The sequence below is a fragment of the Pipistrellus hanaki genome (assembly GCF_964339955.1).
Source record: "Pipistrellus hanaki genome assembly, chromosome: X".
Classification (NCBI taxonomy): Eukaryota; Metazoa; Chordata; class Mammalia; order Chiroptera; family Vespertilionidae; genus Pipistrellus; species Pipistrellus hanaki.
The window spans coordinates 14121620-14141934 of NC_140524.1; the positions used below are offsets into that span (position 1 = coordinate 14121620).

Genomic DNA, 20315 nt, shown 5'->3' on the forward strand with positions numbered 1-20315 from the left:
GAAACCTCAGCAATAAATAAAGAGACAGGATCTGAATAGATTTTTCTCCAAAGAAGGTATCAAATTACCCAATAAGCACATGAAAAATTGCTTAACACCACTAATCATTAGTTAAATGCAAATGAAAACCACAATGAGATCCCACTTCATACCCACTAAAATAGCAATAATCAAAAAGTCAGATAACAACAAATGTTGGTAATGTTATCAATAAATTGAAAGGTTCGTATACTGCCGGTAAGAATGTAAATGATGCAGCAACTGGAATAAACAGTCTGGCGGATTCTCAAAAAGCTCAACATAGAGTTACCATATGATCCAGCAATTCAACTCCCAGGTAATACCTAAAAGAATTAAAAACAGCCAAGCTAGTGTGGCTCTGTGGTTGATAGTTGACCCATGAACCAGGAGGTCAGGGTTCAATTCCTAGTTGGGGGTACATGCCCCGGTTGCAGGTTCAATACCAAGTAGAGAGGCATGCAGGAGGCAGTTGATAGATGATTTTCTCTCATTATTGATGTTTTTATCCCTCTCTCCCTCTCCCTTCCTCTCTCTGGAATAAAAAAAAAAATTAAAAACATGTCCACACAAAAACTTTTGCACCTATATTCATAGTAGCACTATTTACAATAACCAAAAGATGAAAATGACCCAAATGTCCATTAACTGATGAATGGATAAACATAATGCAATCGAAAGTGGAATATTATTCCACCATAGAAAGGGATGAAATACAAATTCATGTTGCAATATGGATGAACCTTGAAAAGATCATGCTAAGTTAAGGAAGCCAGACCCATCAGACCACATGTCATATTTCACTTATATGAAATGTTCAGAATGGACAAACAGATATGGCAAGTTGATTAGTAGTAATGGTTGGGTGGAAGGAAGAATGGAGAGTAATTGCTTAAAGGGCATAGGGTTTTCTTCAGGGGTAATGGAAATGTTCTAAAATTGATTGGGGCCATTATTGCACCAATTTGTGAATCTACTAAAAGCCACTGAATGATGCACTTTAAATCAGTTAATTGTATGTTATGTGAATTATATATCAAAATAGGTATTTTAAAAAACTATGTCATCATCTCAAAAACTCCATTTTATTTGTCTATGATGAAAATAGTTTTAAGAGACAGATGTTTCAGGGGATGCTAATCTAGACAATATGGTATTCCTATTAATCTAATTCATTAGACCATTACTCCAAATTTCCTGTTCACTTTACCTATTGACCAGGACCACTATCTAGTTGATTCAGACTGGTAGCCCCCTTGGTAGTTTGGAGACCTTTCCACATTGTATTCTATTGCTACATATGCCAACAGCAGGTTAGCTAAAGAAACTTTTGTTTCTGGTTTGATGGGGTACCCTCACATGAGAATAATTTTGCTTATTTCGCTAATGCATTGTATCATTAATGCAACCCAGTTTTACTTATCCAAGTGCCTCAAAGTATATTGTGATATTACACCGACAAAAGACGTCTAGGTCAAATAAGTTTGGGAAACACTGCAGAAGCTGTATTCCCCCTTAGATATTTACAGTGTACAATGGAATATTAAAACTTCAAAATTCAACTTAGGGGAAAACTCTTTTAGCCCAGTATTCACCATATATATATATATATATATATATATATATATATATATATATATGCAATATTTGACCAATTCTCACAAAACACCCATGTCCACAAACACATAACATCTATTAGCATCCTTAAAAATACAATCCATGGAAGAGAAATGCTAACTTAGCTCATGAAATTGGCTGAAGAAACAGAAAACCATGACCATTAATCTTTCATTGTCTGTTACCTTGCTTTGAAACTTGTAATTAAAAAATGGATGTATAACAAATGCCTACAATAGTGTTTCCTAAACTTTTCCATTTCTTCCTCCACATGCGAAAATATTGGAATACTATGGTTTGCAGTCCAGAGACTCCAAGGTTCCTGGGCCCTGCCAACTTGAGGGTTACAAGGATCAGTACATCTGAATTTCTGTAATCTATGCCACTGAAAAGCTGTGGGGAAGTTATATTCTCAATAATTTATCACAAAACCTCAGTAATTCAACTGCTTCTCATGTTGGATAATTAGTAGACAAGCTCTCTACTAGTATGTGATTCTTGACTTATAAGGACAATTTGTGCAGACACCACCATAGTGTTTTTCACAGCATGGCGAGGTTAATAACGTTTTGTTGAGGTAGTGCCATAGAAAGCAGATATAGCAAAGGGATGATTTAACACCAAATTGTCACATCTAGGAACAAAACTGGATGCTTTGAGTAATGAGACTGAGAAGGAATGTATCTAAGCACCTATAACTTTTTCCATCTTTATTGAGGTATAATTGACATATACCATAATTGTATAAAATGAGGGTTTGATTTACTGTATTGCAAAATGATTACCATAAAATAATGTTGGTGAACACATCAATCACCTCACAAAAAGTTACCATTTGTGTGTGTATGTGTGGTAAGAACTTTTAAAATCTATTCTCTTAGTAACTTTCAAGTATACTAGTAAAATACAGCATTCTTAGTTATAGTCATTATACTATACATTGCATTCCCAGAACTGGAAGTTTATACCCTTCACCCATTTCTTCCATACCCTTTCCCTGGCAACTACCAAAATGCTCTTTGTTTCTATGATTTCAGTGTTTTAAATTCCACATGTAAGCGTGATCATATAGTATTTGACTTTCTATGTCTGTCTTATTTCACTTAGCATAATGACCCCAAGGTTAATACACATTGTCACAAATGGCAAGATTTCTTTTTTTATGAATAATATTATATACACTGAGTGGCCAGATTATTATGATCTCTGAACACATAGTAGTCTGGCCATTCAGGCATGGTATCAGATTCCTTGCATCTCATGGAATCAATGCCAAGAAGAATCGCTGCAGTATTGCCCTTCGTTGGGCAAAAGGTGGCCCAACGAAGTACTGATTGGTTGATCATAATAATTTGGCCACTCATTAATTCATGCATGGGTGGGCTTCGGCCAGCCTAGCCAGGGGGATGGGACATGGGTGGTTGGTTGGCCAGCCTGCCTGCTGGTCAAACTCCTGGTCAAGGGGACAATTTGCATATTAGCCTTTATTATATAGGATATACACTGAGTGGCCAGATTATTATGCATTCAGAGATCATAATTATCTGGCCATTCAGTGTATGTCACATTTTCTTTATCCATTTATCTGTTGACAGAAACTTAAGTTGTTTCCATGTCTTCACTATTATAAATAGTGCTGCAATGAACATGGGGTTGCAGATTTCTCTTTGAGATAGTGATTTCATTTCCTTTGGATATATTCCCAGAAGTGGAATCGATGAATCATATGGTAGCTCTATTTCTTTTTTAATTTTGAGGAATCTCTATATTGTTTTATAGTGGCTGTACCAATTTACACTTCCACCAACAGTAAGGAGCTAGAATTTTGAGCAACTAGATTTCCTGTTCAAATGGCACAATAGGGAACTATTGATAATATTAAATTTGTTTGGTCTTCTAGAATTATTGAATAAGGATTAGATTATGCTAGACATGTTTCTTGTTAAGGGTATTCACTTTCTTCTAATTCCTTAAAATCCATTCATTATACATATGATAGTTCCATTAACCAAATTATTTTGATTAACCAGAGCAGTTCTTTCCCCAGGCTTGCCAAATATCAAAAGCAGAAATATAACTGTTATTTTTAAAATATATTTTGTTTTTATCATTCATTTGCTGCATTTTTCTTGTTTGGGGGAATTTAAAGTATATTTCTGATTTTTGTAACAGCAAAAAATATTTAAAGGATCAGATTTCAGAAGGCTTCACAATAAGCTTTCACTTGAAATCAAACCCAATTTGACATGAAGTTTCATTATGAAGAAACCATTACATGTGATGACACTGGTTATTGAAAATTGTAATGAAGTGGAGAGGAAGCTAACACCAATGTGTATAAGATTATGCTTTCTTTGAATGACACAAAGAACTCAATATATCTAATCATCTTCATTATGCCCACTGAGAATTGAGCTCTGATGATATTGCACAAGGTTGCTTCTTAATTGCTAGAAATCCAAGTATTAAACCATACACTACTTACAGCAGTAGTTAAAGGCTTTCTGTGACTGCTGGATTATGGGAATTGTTTTATTTTCCTTTTCTATTAAATAATAGTAATATCTTGGGTACAAAATTCATAAAAGAATGGTACCATCCAGTCTGCAAAGACTGACATATTAAAAACATAGAAGTAGGCATTAGGCACATTATTTCTGACCAAGTTTTCTTATGCTCCAAGGTGTAGCCTAAGTGAAGAAACTTTTATATTATTTTTAAAATTTATTGGGGTGATATTGGTTAATAAAATTATAAAGGTTTCAGCTATATAATTCTATAATACATCATCTGTATATTATATTGTATGTTCACAATCACATGTCAAATCTACTTCCATCACCATTTATCACCCCTTTACCTGGGGGCTGGGTGAGAAGGGTGACGAGATTAAGCAGAGAAAACAAAAAAGAAAGACACAAGGACACAGACAATAGTATGGTAAGTGAAGAGACTTTTAACAAGAACACAACAAGGGAATTTTCTCTCACTTTCCCATTGTAAGCTTTGCTTAAGAAGTTCAAAGGCTAAGTTGTACTATATGCTTTGATGAGCATCCTCTCTGCTCTTTCCCCTCTTATTCATAAAACGATCTTTTCTGGCATCCCTCCAACTCTCCCATTTTCATGAATCAAACCAGTTTTTGGTACCTTTTTCCCAACCTCCACAGTCAATGTAACCCAAGGTTTCCGAGCCACCCAATAGGTGGCTTCTCTATCAGTTTCCTCCTTCCTTCCCTCCCTCCTAGAGACTCCATATATTCTATACATAATATTCTCCATTTCCACTTGGTAAAGTTTCTGAGCTTGGGCATGTTCCTGAATTTGGTTCTCCTGAATAGTTGTGCTGCAATGTCATGTAAAAATAACTCTGGATTCTTTTATAATTAAAAAGTTGACAAACAGGAAATGATTGATACCTACAAAAGTATCGTGAGAGCTTCACTACTTAGTATCATCATCCTCTTTCTCCTCACCCTACCCTCCATAATGCTGTTATGTCATCCATTCAGGATCTTTGTCATCCTAGAGAATTATATAAAACTAGAGGCATGGTGCATAAAATTCATTCATGGGAAGGGGGGGAGTCCCTCAGCGTGGCCTGCAACATCTCCAATCCAGGATATTCCTCTTGCAATATGGGACTGCTAGCTCCTAACCACTTGCCTGCCTGCCTGATTGCCTCTAACCACCTCTGCCTCCCAGCCTGATACCCCCTAACTGCTCCCTTGCTGGCTTGATCACCCCTAACTGACTCTACCTCCTAGCCTGATCACCCCCTAACTGCCCTCCCCTGCCAGCCTGACTACCTCTGCTTTGGTCCCTGCCACCATTGTTTTGTCCAGAAGAACATCTGGAAGATGTCCAGAAGATGCTTGGTCTAACTAGCATATTACCCTTTTATTAGTATAGATAGTTTTATGATAAGTATTTGGAATAAAACTACAGTGAGTCTTGCAACCACTAATAACATATTTAATGTGCCTGCTAAGACCTACAATTTGATTACTAACCTATTAGCCAATAAGTACCCCAAACAATTCAAAGTAAATTTCTCTAATATGTCCAGTTATTCTACTCTGAAATATTACTAATGAATGTGCTGCCTGAATAAACAGAAAGACTTGGAATTCTAATAGTGCCATCCTAGATTATGTGTCACTGGCATCAAAACCAGTTTGTCCCAAGCAAAATTTCCTCTTAAGTATGTTCCTCATCCAGTAATGATTTTCCAATAAAATCAGCCTCAATTATGGCAAGTTTAAGAGCAATGCCTGAGAGTGCAGGGCAGGAAATTCAATTCTACAAAATGCTGTATGTGTCAAAATTAACCTTGTCACAGTATTATTTCCTGAAACATAGTCGTGTTGTTTTTCAATTTTACTTATACACATCAACATAAAGTAAAAAAAAATTAAACTGAATCACTGAGATGTAACTAAGGGATTTGATAACTTACATATTCAAGAAAATAATACGAAATTTAAAAAGCTTTCTTAGGGTTAGCACTCCACAGAGTTATTCCCTAAACCATTGTGACCAGAAATGTTTGTGACTCTATGTGTCAAGCCTTGCTTAAGGATCAGCTCCCTTAAAGCTAACCACTTCGGGCCATCCAACTTCTGAAACTATATGGGCCAATGGGGAAACTTATCACAGACTACTTCCTGTGTGACAGTGAAGTATGGTGGAAGGATAAAGGGGAAATCAGATGCTTCTCACACTCCCCAGTACTTAGGAAGAGGGCAAGTATGCATGTTTTGGAATTGGCTATTGTGTGTCCCATCCTGCTAATTTCTGAGCATCAAGATTACCTTTAAAAATGTGAAATAGCCCTAACCGGTTTGGTTCTGTCCATAGAGTGTTGGCCTGTGGACTAAAGGGTCCCAGTTTTGATTCTGGTCAAGGGCATATACCTTGGTTGTGAGCACATTCCCAGTTGGTGGTGTACAGGAGACAGCTGATTGATGATTCTCTCTCATCAATGTTTCTAACTCTCTATCCCTCTCCCTTCCTCTCTGTAAAAAAAACAAAACAAAACAAAACAAAACAAAACAAAAAAAAAAAACACAACTCAATAAAATATATTTTTAAAATGTGAAATACTATGTGTTGTCAGCTGCTAACTTAATGACCTTTCTATTTCTTTGTCCCTAGGTGACAAATGGTATGCCTTCTGTCATTCTTGAAAATGCATAATGACATCAAATTCAATTGCCTATGCATAATCACCACCCATAGGAAGATTGACATCTTTCCCCTCATGTTCTCCCTTCAAAATCAAGAGTTGAATATATTCTGATTAGGAAGGTGAGTATAGACCAGAAGAATCATTTGTGAGGTAAAATATAGCTCTATAAAGATAGTAAAACTAATTTTAAAATGCCCGAGTTAAACCAATATGGACCATAGATTATTTTAAAGGAAAACTTGGTTACTTCCCAGGGAAAGTTAATAAGTCACATGAAGGCTAATAAGGAATTTAGTGATTATCCACAGGGCAGTGCGAAATCAGGCTCACTCCAAGACTAAACTAATCTGCATACTAAACTAAGGTGAGTGAACTTCAGAGTCATGCATAGATGCATACACTCATTCTTTCAACATATATTGAGCTCCTACTATATGACAAGTACTGTTTCAAGTGATAGGGTTTCAACAGTGAATAAAACAAAGTTCTTAATCATATGAACCTTACATTCTAGTGGGAGGTGATACCTCAAAACAAAGACAACTAGATTATAGCTAAATATATTGTTCAATCCAATTGATAGACAAATAGATACAGTATGAGGAAAACTGTTAAAGAGAAAAAAAGGAGGGTGAAGGGGTCGGTGAATGTATATGTTGCAGGGGTTGCTATTTTGCACAGGGTGGTTGTCTAATAATGTTGATCTTGCACTAAGCCCTTGTAAAATTTCTCTTCAGAGCATTCACTATCCACAAGAAAAAATCACTATTATTTTGAAACATTATCCACATTAATAGCCTCGATTGACCACTTTTTAATCATTTAATTTTTTATTTAGACCACTTTTTCAATATCCATGTCTCTGAGTCATGTTCTTGGATTAGTTTTCAAAAGTTTACCCCACATTCATAGGCTACCATATATCACTAAGAACCACATGAATGTGTGATGAAACTCTCCAAAAGGATTTCCCAACAGGCTTTGCACTACAACAGTGTCATTGCGCAGAAGGACCTGGCTGTGCTTAGCTCTATCTTTGTAGGGCAGAATTCATTTGGGTGGACTGAAAACACATAGCATGTTTTAGTTGTATCAGGTATGAAACCAGATGTTTCTGTAGTGCTAAAAATACTAAGTTCTCCTGTTCCCTTTAAATGTCCTCCTTTATAATCTTGTATCAATTATATCAAACACACTTTAGGAAAGAGATGAGGTTTAAATTATATATGTGTGTACCTTTTTTTAAATGCAGCTAGTTTATAAATACAACCACACATACCTTTCAAGGAAGTTTGTTAGTACATATAGTTTGTTTAGTAAAACCTTGAATTATGATTTGAAGCAAGTTGAACATTCACTTAGCCAATGTTTATAGTAATACATATCTCTAGTGGGAAAGATGAATAAGGTGTGCTTCTATATGTACATGCTATTATTAGCAGATTCAAATGAGTATGAATGAACTCCTTGTCTGCCCTTGGTTGCTCTGTCAGTAACCCACAGGCTTCCATTGAAGCTTGTAGTCATACACTTCTTGAAGCTGCTAAAAAATAAGCAAAAGGCCACAAGAGTTATCAGAAATATTTTCCCAGCTACATGGAACCACTTTTGGGAATGTGGTACTAAGAGGAGAAAAACAGTGAAAATATTAGAGGATGATGAGGACAGAGAAATTGACACTGAGAGAAAGATTTGAGAACTTTCTATAGTATGGCTGCCTCTGCCTGCCCAACACCTGTGACAATTCAATCTTGGATTTAAATTAACATGGATCATGAGAGTATATTAAGGCACAGAGTATATAAATGCATGTACATATAAAAACTAGTTTATAATGACATGTAACTTACCCCCATTCTGTAAATTCTATAAATATAAACAATTTCCTGAAGAAGAAGGGGTTCCCTTATTTTTTTAATGTTGGCTTCCTAGATAGCTTCTGTTGGTTTAGGTAAAAGCTTTAGTAAAGCAGAAACTATTTGTTTCCTATTTCAGTCCCTGTGCAAAGAAAATAATTTTGATAGTTCTCAGTCATCCCAAACTACTAGTCAAATAAATAAGAACTTATGACATCAGACTCCTGACTTTAAACATATTTGTTATTGAGAGAGGATTGATTGATTATTGTGAACCCTGTGTGTAGTTACCCTGGGGCATGCATCATTTCCCAAGAAAGAAAAATAGCCTTGCTGTGCTTATGTTTGCAGCTGATAAAAATACATTCACAAAATATTTTTATGTCTGTGGATTAAAGTCAGAAAAAGAAGCTTAGAATAATAACTTATGTCTCGTGCCTAAAATAATATATCTCAGTGTAGCCTAGATGTTTGAATAGTGTAAAAGGGACCATCTGGTTCTATATCTCTGAGTCTATTTTGTTCATCAGTTTATGTTGTTCATTAGATTACACAAATGAGTGAGACCATGTGATACTTATATTTCTCTGACAGGCTTACCTCACTTAGTATAATACTCTCCACATCTATCCATGCTATAGCAAATGGTAAGAGTTCTTTCTTTTTAAAAACTGCATAGTATTCCATTGCGTAAATGTACCACATCTTTTTTACCCACTCATCTGCTGATGGGCACTTGGGCTGTTTCCAAATCTTAGCTATTGTATAGTGTGTCAATTTGACCATAAGGGTGCATATATTCTTTCTGATTGTTGTTTTGAGTTTAGGATATATTTCTAGAAAAGTGGGATCACTGGGTCAAATTGGAATTCCATTTTTCATTTTTTGAGGAAACTCCATAGTATTGTTTTCCACAGTGGCTGCACAAGTCTGCATTCCCACCAGCAATATACCAGGGTTCCCTTTTTTCCACATCCTCACCACCACTTGTCATTTTTTGATTTGTTGGTAATAGCCATTCCTGCATCTCTCTGGTGATTAGTGACTTTGAGCATTTTTTTCATGTCCCTTGGCAATCTGTATGTTCACTTTGCAGAAGTGTCTATTTAGGTCATTTGCCCATTTATTAATTGGACTATTTGTCTTCCTTTTTTAAAGTTGTAAGAGCTTCTTATATATTTTGGATATTAACCCTTTATCAGATGTATCATTGCCAAATATGTTTTACCATACAGTGGGTAAAACATATTTGGTTTCTTTTGTTGTGCAGAAGCTTTTTATTTTGATATAGTCCCATTTGTTTGTTTTTCCTAAGTTTCCTTTGTCCTTGGAGATGTATCAGTAAACATATTGCTATGGGAGATGCATGAGGTTTTGCTGCCTATCATTTTTCCTAGGACTTTTATGCTTTCATCACTTACATGTAGGTCTTTTATCCATTTTTAGTTTATTTTTGTATATGGTGTAAGTAGGTGGTCTAGTTTCATTTTTTGTGTGTACCTGTCCAATTTTCCCAACACCATTTATTGAAGAGAATATCTTGACTCCATTGAATGTTCTTGCCTCTTTGTCAAATATTAATTGTGCATAATGGTTTGGGTCAATTTCTGGGTTCTATGTTCTATTCCATTGATCTATATGTCTGGTCTTGTGCCAGTACCTAGTTGTTTTGAGTAGAGTGGGTTTGTATTATGACTTGATATCCTATATTATGATTCCTCCAACTTTCTTCTTTTTTCTCAAGATTGCTACAGCTATTTGAGGTCTTTCTTGGTTCCATTTACATTTTTGGAGTAGTCGTTTTGTATCTGTGATATATGCCATTGTTATTTTAATAGGAATTGCATCAAATCTATAGATTGCTTTGGATAGAATGGACATTTTAATGATATTGATTCTAGCAATCCATGAACATAGTATATTCTTCCACTTGTTTATAACTTTCTCTATCTTTGTTTTCAACATTCTATAGTTTTCCAAGAACAGGTCTTTTACTTCCTTTGTTAAATTTATTTCCAAGTCTATTAATTTTTTTGTTGCAATGGTAAATGGGATTTTTTGTTTAGTTTCTCTTTCAGAGAGTTCATTATTGGTGTATGAAATTATTTTCTTTTAAATGGAAGAAACAATCAAGGATTAATAATGTCACAAGGGAACATGTAGGTGCTCAAAGAAGCCCTACATGAGGTGAGATTTATATCAAAGTTCGAAGAGAAGGATTAGCCAGAGAGGATTTGATATGTCTATTTGATATGTCTATTTCTCTGGAGTTTAAAAAGGGTACTTATAATTCTTCCCTAATTCTAACCTTTAACTTTCTAGAACAAAATAATCATTTCTAGAATTTTCTTAGTTTTGTCAACATTGCACTGTTCTCCACTTAATTTCAAAAGTGAGATACAAGTCTTCAAGAATTGTACATAGTTACCCTTTTACTTCTTTTCTCTCCTGCCATTCAGAAACTTGATATTTACTTCTACTGTGAAAAATTTTCCCTCTCCTTAGCTGCATTTTCCTACCAGACATTGCCCACAACTCCATGTCTGCTTTTATTTCATTATGTCTTTTGCAGGTGATTTTCTACTCTCTCAATGGCTTCACCCTCACTGTTCACAAGGGGCCTTCTGTTGATCTAGGGTGATCCCACATCTAAGTAGTTGCTTGCTCTTTAGTCTGTGCCTAGTTGAATGCTTACACGTGCTTCCATTTCAGAGTCTGTCTATTATATTGTAATGGAATTATGTGTTTGTTTCCCTGCTAGGGGGTGAGGATCTCCAGGGCAGACTTCACCTCATTAATCTCCCTATCAACTGAGCCTAGCAAATAGTAGGTACACAATTAACATTTGTTAAAATAACACATATGCATAGATTGATAAAATTTCTAGCAGATAAGCTATGTGATTCTGAGATTTTGTTTTCTAAAAGAATAGCAACATTAAAATAAAATTATTTGTGTAATTCTTATGTACTAAAAACTGAGTTGATTTGTACAAATGGATTAAACAGAGTTGTCCATTCTTATTGAAGCAGTATAGTAAATGCTAAAAAGAACAGAATTATAAAATAACATGGTACTTTAGAAAGTACTGAATGAGGAGGTATTTTATGAATGTTGTTGCTTTAAGAAGTATCTTAATTTCTTTAAAATGGCTTAAATCCACATTTACTAGCTAGTTTGAGGTCCCTCTGCTTCACTAATATACTTTTGTTTCATCAGCATAGTTATTAGAGTGTTAATTCACCAAGTAAAGAAAAAAAGTTCTAAAAAAGGTTTTGAAAGATGAGTGGGGGTAATGAGACTAAACAATATGCTTAAAGTTTTGAAGATACTCTTTTTGTTTTAGATATAAAGTTAATATAAATTATAGTTGGCATAATTTTTAAAGTGCCTGCAAACTTAACTCAACATTTTAAAACATTCGATGCCATATTTTAACAAAACAAACATAAAGTTATATAATGTTAGATAATAAATATTATATTAAAAACAAAGCAAGTTTATGGGTATTGAAAGTGAACATGTGTGTCTTAAGAATTGATGGTAATGAGTCAGTGAGTTCAAAGTGAGAGAATTTCTAGAATATTAGGTTCCTGAGCAGTCTGCTTTCTGGACCTTAGTTGTCTCACCTGAGACTGCCTAGATGATGCAATTCCAATTACCTATGAAATGGAGGGTGACCAGAAATTTGTGCAAGTTTCATTAGCTGTGAAGATGATTGCTAGAACTTTCTGCATCTGAATATAGCTATCTGGGCAACATAAAGGGCACAATGTATTTATTTATTTATTCATTAATTTATTTTTATAAATATATATTTTTATTGATTTCAGAGAGGAAGGGAGAGAGATGAGAGAGGATCATTGATCGACTGCCTCCTGCATGCCCCCAACTAGGGGATCGAGTCTGCAACCCTGGTGTGTGCCCTTGACTGGAATCTGACTGGGGACCCTTCAGTCTGCAGGCCTATGCTCTATCCACTGAGTCAAATTGGCTAGGGCAGGGCACAATTTATTTTTATGCAATTGTATTAGACAGAAGGCTTATTCCTATATTTGCTTCAACTACCCTTAAAATGGCCACAGCTGATTAGAGACTGACTATTTTTGTTGATGTAGGGAGTACACTGGTTTGGATGCCTCACTGAAACGAGTTGGCAATGTAGCTTACTCACTGCTCTTCTGAGGCTTATTGGGACTGTTGGCTTCAAGGGTCTCATTCAGAATGGCCTACTCCTAAATATGCCCTAAAATAATTGATGATTGTTCTTCATGCCATTTGTAATTCATGTAAATCATTGAGTATGACCATTTAAAAGAGACACAGGAGACATTATATAATTTCATACTTGGGGAATTTTTTCTTTCTTTCCATGGTTAACTTTTTAAATAATCTGCTCACTTCTAATACTCTTATAGAGACTGGACATAAGTTATTCAGCCCTAAGTTTCTCAAAACTGTGAGTCCAGATCTCTATGTGTCATTTTATTTCACATGGACTTGAGCATCCAATTTTTTGTTCCATAAAATACCATGCTGGATAAAGGTGCCCCCTGGTCAAACACATTTGGGAAATCTTGGATAAGACAAAGTTAAACAGATCTCTTTCTATAGGACTAATTTAAGCCTGCATTATGTAAATGTGCAAAGGAGAGCTGCAGGAAAAAGAGGTGATAGTGTAATACCAAGTCTCTGTGGTGTTGAAGCCTTTTTTTCTTAAAGGAGACAACTCACAAGACTAGTGTGTAGTGGAACACAGAACTGAATCCATTGACTGATCATTCTGAGAGGATGTGGTGATCCCAGCGACATTCTACATGCATGTGAAATGCTTGTGTCCAAAGCTTCACAAGAAATACAGATTCTAAAAGCAAAATTACCTTTTGCCCTAAGGGGTTATCTAAAAAGCTAAATGCCTTTAGAGCCACACTATCTTTTATATAATATAGCTATTTAAAACTGTAATTATGTGGCTTCTTGTCTTTCATTTCACAGATATATAAGGAGAAATAAGGGGGGAAGAAATTATGTGTGTACAAACATATATGTATTATATCTGCAATGTTTAATGTATGTGCTTGTATGCAGCTACATCAAATTTTAACATCAAATATGTCCTAAAATAAGAATAACTATAAAACAGGATTTCAAGCTTTAGTTTTTTTTTAAGAGGTAGAAGAACCTTATAAATTATCTAGCTAGGGTGTATAGAAATGAAAGAATGTGTCCAATTTCATACTACAAACTAGTGTTAAATTTAGAACTAGAACCTAGGTCTATGAACTCTGCTTATGCTTAAAAATTAGGGCATAAATTGATGATTCACAATAATAAATCAGAGCTCTTCAATGGTATTTGACTGTACTAAGCTAATCTCTTTCAACTAGATACACTCTGAGAATCCTAAATCTCCACTACTAAGCCTTGATTTCCAATCTGACCTTTCACTGCCTACTACCTCAGCACCAGTGTCTCAATCCAGCAGTCTTTAAAGTCCTGGTGCTAATGTCTCCTGTTCTTCCTCGCCTTCTCCAATAGTGAAAACTAGAAGCACTTTCTGTCCTTAGAGTTTCCCTCATACTTATCAGTACCTCACTTAACAAACATATCTCTATTTTGTTTTTAGTTCTTTGAAAACCGATTATCTCTCTTCTACTGGACTCTAAACTCCCCGAGGGTAAGACCCCTGTCAGATATATTTTAATTTCCTCATCATCTATCACAGTTCTGGGAATGCTATAGATTCTCAATAAATATTAGTTCAGCAAATAAATTAATAATTCACAAATCGTGGTCAGGAAAATATTTGTGGCTATTTGCCATTTTCAATAATGAAATAACAATATCTATAAAATAGATCTGCTCTTTTTCAAAATTTCTTTTTTGATTAAGTTGTTACATATGTGTCCTTATTCCCCCATTATCCCCCATCCCCCCACTCATATCCTCAACCCCTTGTTGTCTGTGTCCATTGGTTAGGTTATTTGCATGCATAAAAGTCTTTTGCTTGACATCTCCCCCTCACCCCCACCCTCTCCTACCTTCCCTCTGAGGTTTGATAGATCCGTTCTTAAGTAAAGTTGTAATTTCGTAAGCAGAGTGGATTCTTATTTTATGCTTGACATCTCTCTCTCTCTCTCTCTCTCTCTCTCTCTCTCTCTCTCTCTCTCTCTCTCTCCCCCCCCCCTCTTTCTTATGGTAACAGCTGTCAACCTCAGTTAGATTCAAGTCAACTTATTAGTGCATGACTTTTAGCCAAAAGCAATTCACATTTGCAGAAGTGTACTATCATATATCTTATCTAATAAAGAGGGAATATGCTAATTGACCCTCCCTCATGCCATCACAAAGATGGCGGCACCCACAGCCAATAGGGAGGGAATATGCTAATTGACTGCCCTACCCTCAAATGTGTGGCATCCACAACCAATAAGTAGGGAATATGCTAATTTACTTCCATGTCCTCAGAGATGGCAGTGCCCACAGCCACAAGATAGCAGCACCCAGTCTTCTCAACCCAGCCAGGGTGGCAGGTACATGGCAAGGCCGGGCCTGCCCCCAGGTTGGCCTGGCCTTGCCACACACCTGCCTCCAGAGTCCCACAGTCCCCTCAGTCACCCAGCCACCCAGAGCCAGCCTGAGGTGCAGGCAACCCTTGGATGGTGGCTGCCCAGCTGCCCAGGGCCACACGAGGCTCAGGTAACCAGGGCTGGCTCAGGCTTGCACTGCCGGCAGTGGCAGCAGCAGAGATGTGATGGGGGTGTTGCCTTCTCTTGATTTCCAGGTCATTTCCTGCCCCTGAGGGCTCCCAGACTGCAATAGGGGGGAGACCAGACTGAGGGGACCCCTCCCCACCCAACTCCAGTGCATGAATTTTTATGCACTGGGCCTCTAGTGTCTTAAAAACAGAATTTTTTTTTAATGCATGTGATGAGTCACATATGGTAGAAGAAATCTGTATATCTCTCAGACCTGTTGTCACAATGAATATTTGGATATAATTGCTGCAGAACCTGTATATCCAAGTGAAAGTCTCTGTGACACATTAAAGATCCATGGTTTGAACCTACTAACCAAGCTTTGATACAGGCATGATTCTAATAGGCTGAAAAATACCCCAGAATCTCTTTCCCTGATAACTGATCTTAAGAACATTCAATTTTGATTCTTACTCTCAAAGGTAATATTTAATGTTTCAAGGTAAAGTCATTAGTGTATTTGAGTGTATTATGTGATTACATTAAATAAGCATAAATTTAATTTCTTTTATATGGAGTGTAATTAATGTGTACTACAATCTCCCTATGGTGATGAAAGAAACTTGCAATCATGAGGGTATTAAAAATAAACTGAACAAATAGTTGAGAAATAAGGAGGGGAATTTCAACCTTTAGACAGGAAAATATACAAAATAGATGGATATTGTGAATCATTTACCATTATCTAATGAAAGTGTACTTAGCCTTAGTTAGATCTTGGGAAACAACAGAATTTTAGAAAATGCATTTACTTTTTCAATATATCCATCTACACACAACTTGGCAAACTAGCAGTATGCTATAGCTATATGTTCACTGGTTTATGGGGCATCACTTCCTTGTTAATGGATCTTATATCCATAACAACTTTCAAAGATAGTGATTTAAGAGTGATCTCTCTTCACTGAATGAGAATTAGATGGTACATCAGCCTTACAAATTCCAAAACAAATGATAAGGGCTCAGCGAATACCTACTCAATGTTTTAAAGTGCAGAAAGAGAAATGGTTGATAGTTTAAGCTTTACAGTCATGGAAGAGTTTAAATCTGTGCCATTTTCTACCTGACCAACTAGAGCAGGGGTCAGCAAAATTATCCAGTAAAGGGACACATAGTATATATTTTTGGCTTTGTATAATCTCTCTTGCAACTACTCAACTCTGCTACTATAGCACAAAAGGAGCCATGGGCAGTATGTAAACAAATTAATGTAGCTGTGTGACAATAAAACTTTTTTGGTAGACACTGAAAGTTGAACTTTTGTAATTTTCACATGTGACAAAATATTCTTCTTTTTTTAAATTTTTTTCAACCATCTGCCAAATATTGCACATGAGGATGATATCCAATTGCACATAAAATAATCTTCACCAATGTGTGTTCATACTTTAACTATAAATGATGCCTCTACTTTTTCAGCAAGACTATATGCTTAAACAATCAAATGTTAATTATTTTATCTTTATTGTTGAATGTATTATAGATGTCCCTTTTTGACCCTGTTCCCTTCCCCTCCCCAAGCCTTCCCACACTATTGTTAATTCTTGCGTAAAACAAATCGAGCCAGTAACTAATCAGAGGCAGAAGAGCTAGAACTAGAGCAACATGTGACTATTTTACATGTGGCATGATTCAATAATAAGAGACTGAACAACTTGGTTAGTTAGAACAAATTGGCCCTTCTTATCTGGTACTCCACTAGTGTAGAGCCACCAGTCTCATTAAACATCCAGACCAGGATCCTGTAAGGACTGTTCTCTGGGATATATCCAATTTGTTTACTTGTTCATTCATTCAGAGTACATGTATTGAACCCTTACTCTATTTAATTTCCCTGTGTACTGTGTATAACTGAAATTCTCTGGCAGACAGAAGAAATGAAAAGAGAACCACTATACATAAAACATTTTAAAACTCCACTTCTGCTCTGCTGTCAGGCTGTGTAATTGAGCCCAGCTTTGGAATTTCTGTCCCTGAATTGAGTAGACTTCTTTACTTAATGTGCTCCAATGGTTGTGGCTAGGCAAGTAAGTTACATATTGTGAGTCCCAGTGTAACAGGACACCCAAACTCACACTGAGAACAGTATCTAATCAAATTAGAAGACAATTCTAAGCCTCTACCAGATGTCTGTGATGTGGGCTTATTACTAAGCAGATTTTTAAATATATTTAAAAGTATAAATCTACATATTTTATTACAAATTATTTGGCTCTTTTAGTTTTCCTGTTTTTTTCTTTAGAATATTCCTTAAAGTGACAGACTTAGATAGAGTTGCACTGTAAATTAATAAGAGCACATACTATATAATAAAAGAGTAATATGCAAATTGACTGTCACTCCAACACACAGGATGGCCACCCCAATGTGGTCAAAGATGGCCACCCCTATGTGGACATAAGATAGCCAGTAGGGGAGGGCAGTTGTGGGCGATCAGGTAAAAAAGGGAGGGCAGTTGGGAGGGACCAGGCCTGCAAGGGAGGGCGGTTGGGGGCAATCAGGCCTGCAGGAGAGGGCAGTTGGAAGGGGCCCTTGACTGCAGGGAAGGGCTGTTGGGGGGAGCAAGCCTGCAGGGGAGGGCATTGTGGGGGCTAGGCCAGCAGGGAAGAGCAGCTAGAGGATACCAGGCTGTCAAAGGAGGGCAGTTGGAGGTGACAAGGCTGGCAGGGGATGGAAGTTGGGGTGGGGCAGGCCTGCAAGGGATGGGGGCAACCAGGCCTACAGGAGAGGGCAGTTGGGGGTGACCAGGCCAGCAGGAGAGGGCATTTGGGGGCAATCAGGCCAGCAGGGGAGCAGTTAGGCATCAATCAGGCTGGCAGGGGAGTGGCTAGGGGGTGATCAGTCTAGCAGGCAAAAGCAGTTAGGGGCAATCAGGTAGGCAGGCAGGTGAGGAGTAGAGAACCAGCAGTCCTGGATTGTGAGAGGGATGTCCGACTGCCCATTTAGGCCTAATCCCACCAGGCCTAAACTGATGAACAGTTTATCTCTGGGCCCAAGTGATGGAAATACTCCCACCCCCATGCACAAATTTCATGCACCTGGCCTCTAGTAAAAATGTGATTATTTGTAGGATTAAATCCTCACAAGGAGCAGGGAAAAAAACAATCCTACTTTCCAGCCACTAGATTATGATCTAATGCAGCTCCACACACTACCAATGGGCAATCTTGTATATGCCAAGATGGAGGTTGGGACTCACTTCCTATTGAGAGGGATTGAATTTGGAGGTGTTTGTCCTATCGACAACCTATATGTACATGCCTCCAGCACTTGTCCAATCCCTTTTGACCTGGGGGGCACATCTGCATGTGGGTAGACCAAAGAGGGGCACATGCAGTCATATTAGGGGAAAGATTACTGATGGCTCCCTCAGGGACTACAGTCCTTGCCTTGGCCTCATTAGCACCATGCTCTAATTCATGAAGCTCACCTGTTATGGGCTTACAGCACAGAAGCCTTCTGGACATAGATAGGAAAGAAATCAGGCTGCAGAGAAGATTAAATCCCCAACTGAACACCCAGAGAAAAATGCAGCATCTAAAACTACTTCCAAAGGATGATTACAGCATAATACATTTCTAGATTACAGATGTCCCAAAGGCTACAGAATCCCAACAAGGAATATTCTGTGGCTTAAGAAAAATTCAACTTGAAAATAAAAGTACATCAAACCTTTTGGAAAAAGAATTAGAATTTACATTTAACACTATGCTAAACACTACCCTAGTAACTTGAAACAGTTAATTATTTTCCAAAATGCAAACAGCCTTCTTGTCATTGGTATTAACTGATTCATTCTTCCAGGAACTATTAGAAGTAAATGCACTCTTCTTTTCTATATCGGGTACCCACCATAATGGAAGTTAGCAGAGATAAGTTAACACATAGTTCCTAAAGATATGATATTACCAGACCTATAGTAACCCAGCAGATATAGCAGATCTTCTTTCTCTAGGCCACATGACTAGGAGGACTGGTGTGAAACAACACTGCAATCGGATGTCAGGAACCCAAATGACAAGACATACCCTTCTTAATTTGAAAGTCTCCCTTCTGGAATGACAGGATGTCTATATTTAAAAGACTGTCCTACACCTTCTTTATAATTAAAGAGTATACCATAAAACACCTTAGAAATAACTATCTGTTAGCTAGAAAAACTGATAGTTAAATATAGTACATGAGTTTTTCATAAACAGAGTCATGAGGCCTTGATGCCAAGGTGCCGAACCTCCCCCTCATGGCTGGAAAACACTTGGCCCATTTTCAGCTATTTACATCTCTGTCATTGGTCCAAGATTTGCAATTCAAATTTAAGCTTTTTAGCATGTGAAAAACCCAAAGACTCAAAGCACTATGCATTGAATATGATTATAATAGTATTTGGCAGTTACTCATGGATGGCACGTATTAATTTATGTAAACTGGACACAATTTAGGACACTTTGGGATAACGACCACAGGAAGAAATAAACACACACACACACACACACACACACACACACACACACACATCCTAAAAATGCTGGTCCTGATTTATTGGAGGTATTTTTGTTTGTGTGTTTTTTGTTGTTTTTAAATTGTCATGAATGGAGATTAACTCAAAATCCAAGGTCTCATTTATGACTATTTTTTCAAATGCATGGAGTCTATTCAAATTACAATTTTCAACTAATAAAAAAAATAACTTACTTCACAGGATTATTCTTAGGTTTTGCCTTTTCAACAGCCTGTAAACAGAAGGAAAAATGCAATTAGACATTAGCAAGCATAACCTTTGCAACTAGTTACCAAAACAATAAACAACATAAAATGTTCTTCAGAAAGATAAAGAGAGCTAACTGAAGCAGGCTGCTGGAGATAAGCAGACTGTAGA

General features: G+C 36.9%; 1 protein-coding gene across 2 annotated transcripts in view; it reads right to left on the reverse strand.

Moving 5' to 3' along the window:
- AFF2 (ALF transcription elongation factor 2) overlaps positions 1–20315 on the reverse strand; it is a 510630-nt gene that overhangs the window by 83108 nt on the left and 407207 nt on the right. For both annotated transcript variants that reach the window (XM_084871220.1, XM_084871219.1), the window contains exon 8: positions 20132–20169. In XM_084871220.1, the coding sequence (XP_084727346.1) occupies positions 20132–20169 (38 nt within the window). The remainder of the gene's footprint in view (positions 1–20131; positions 20170–20315) is intronic.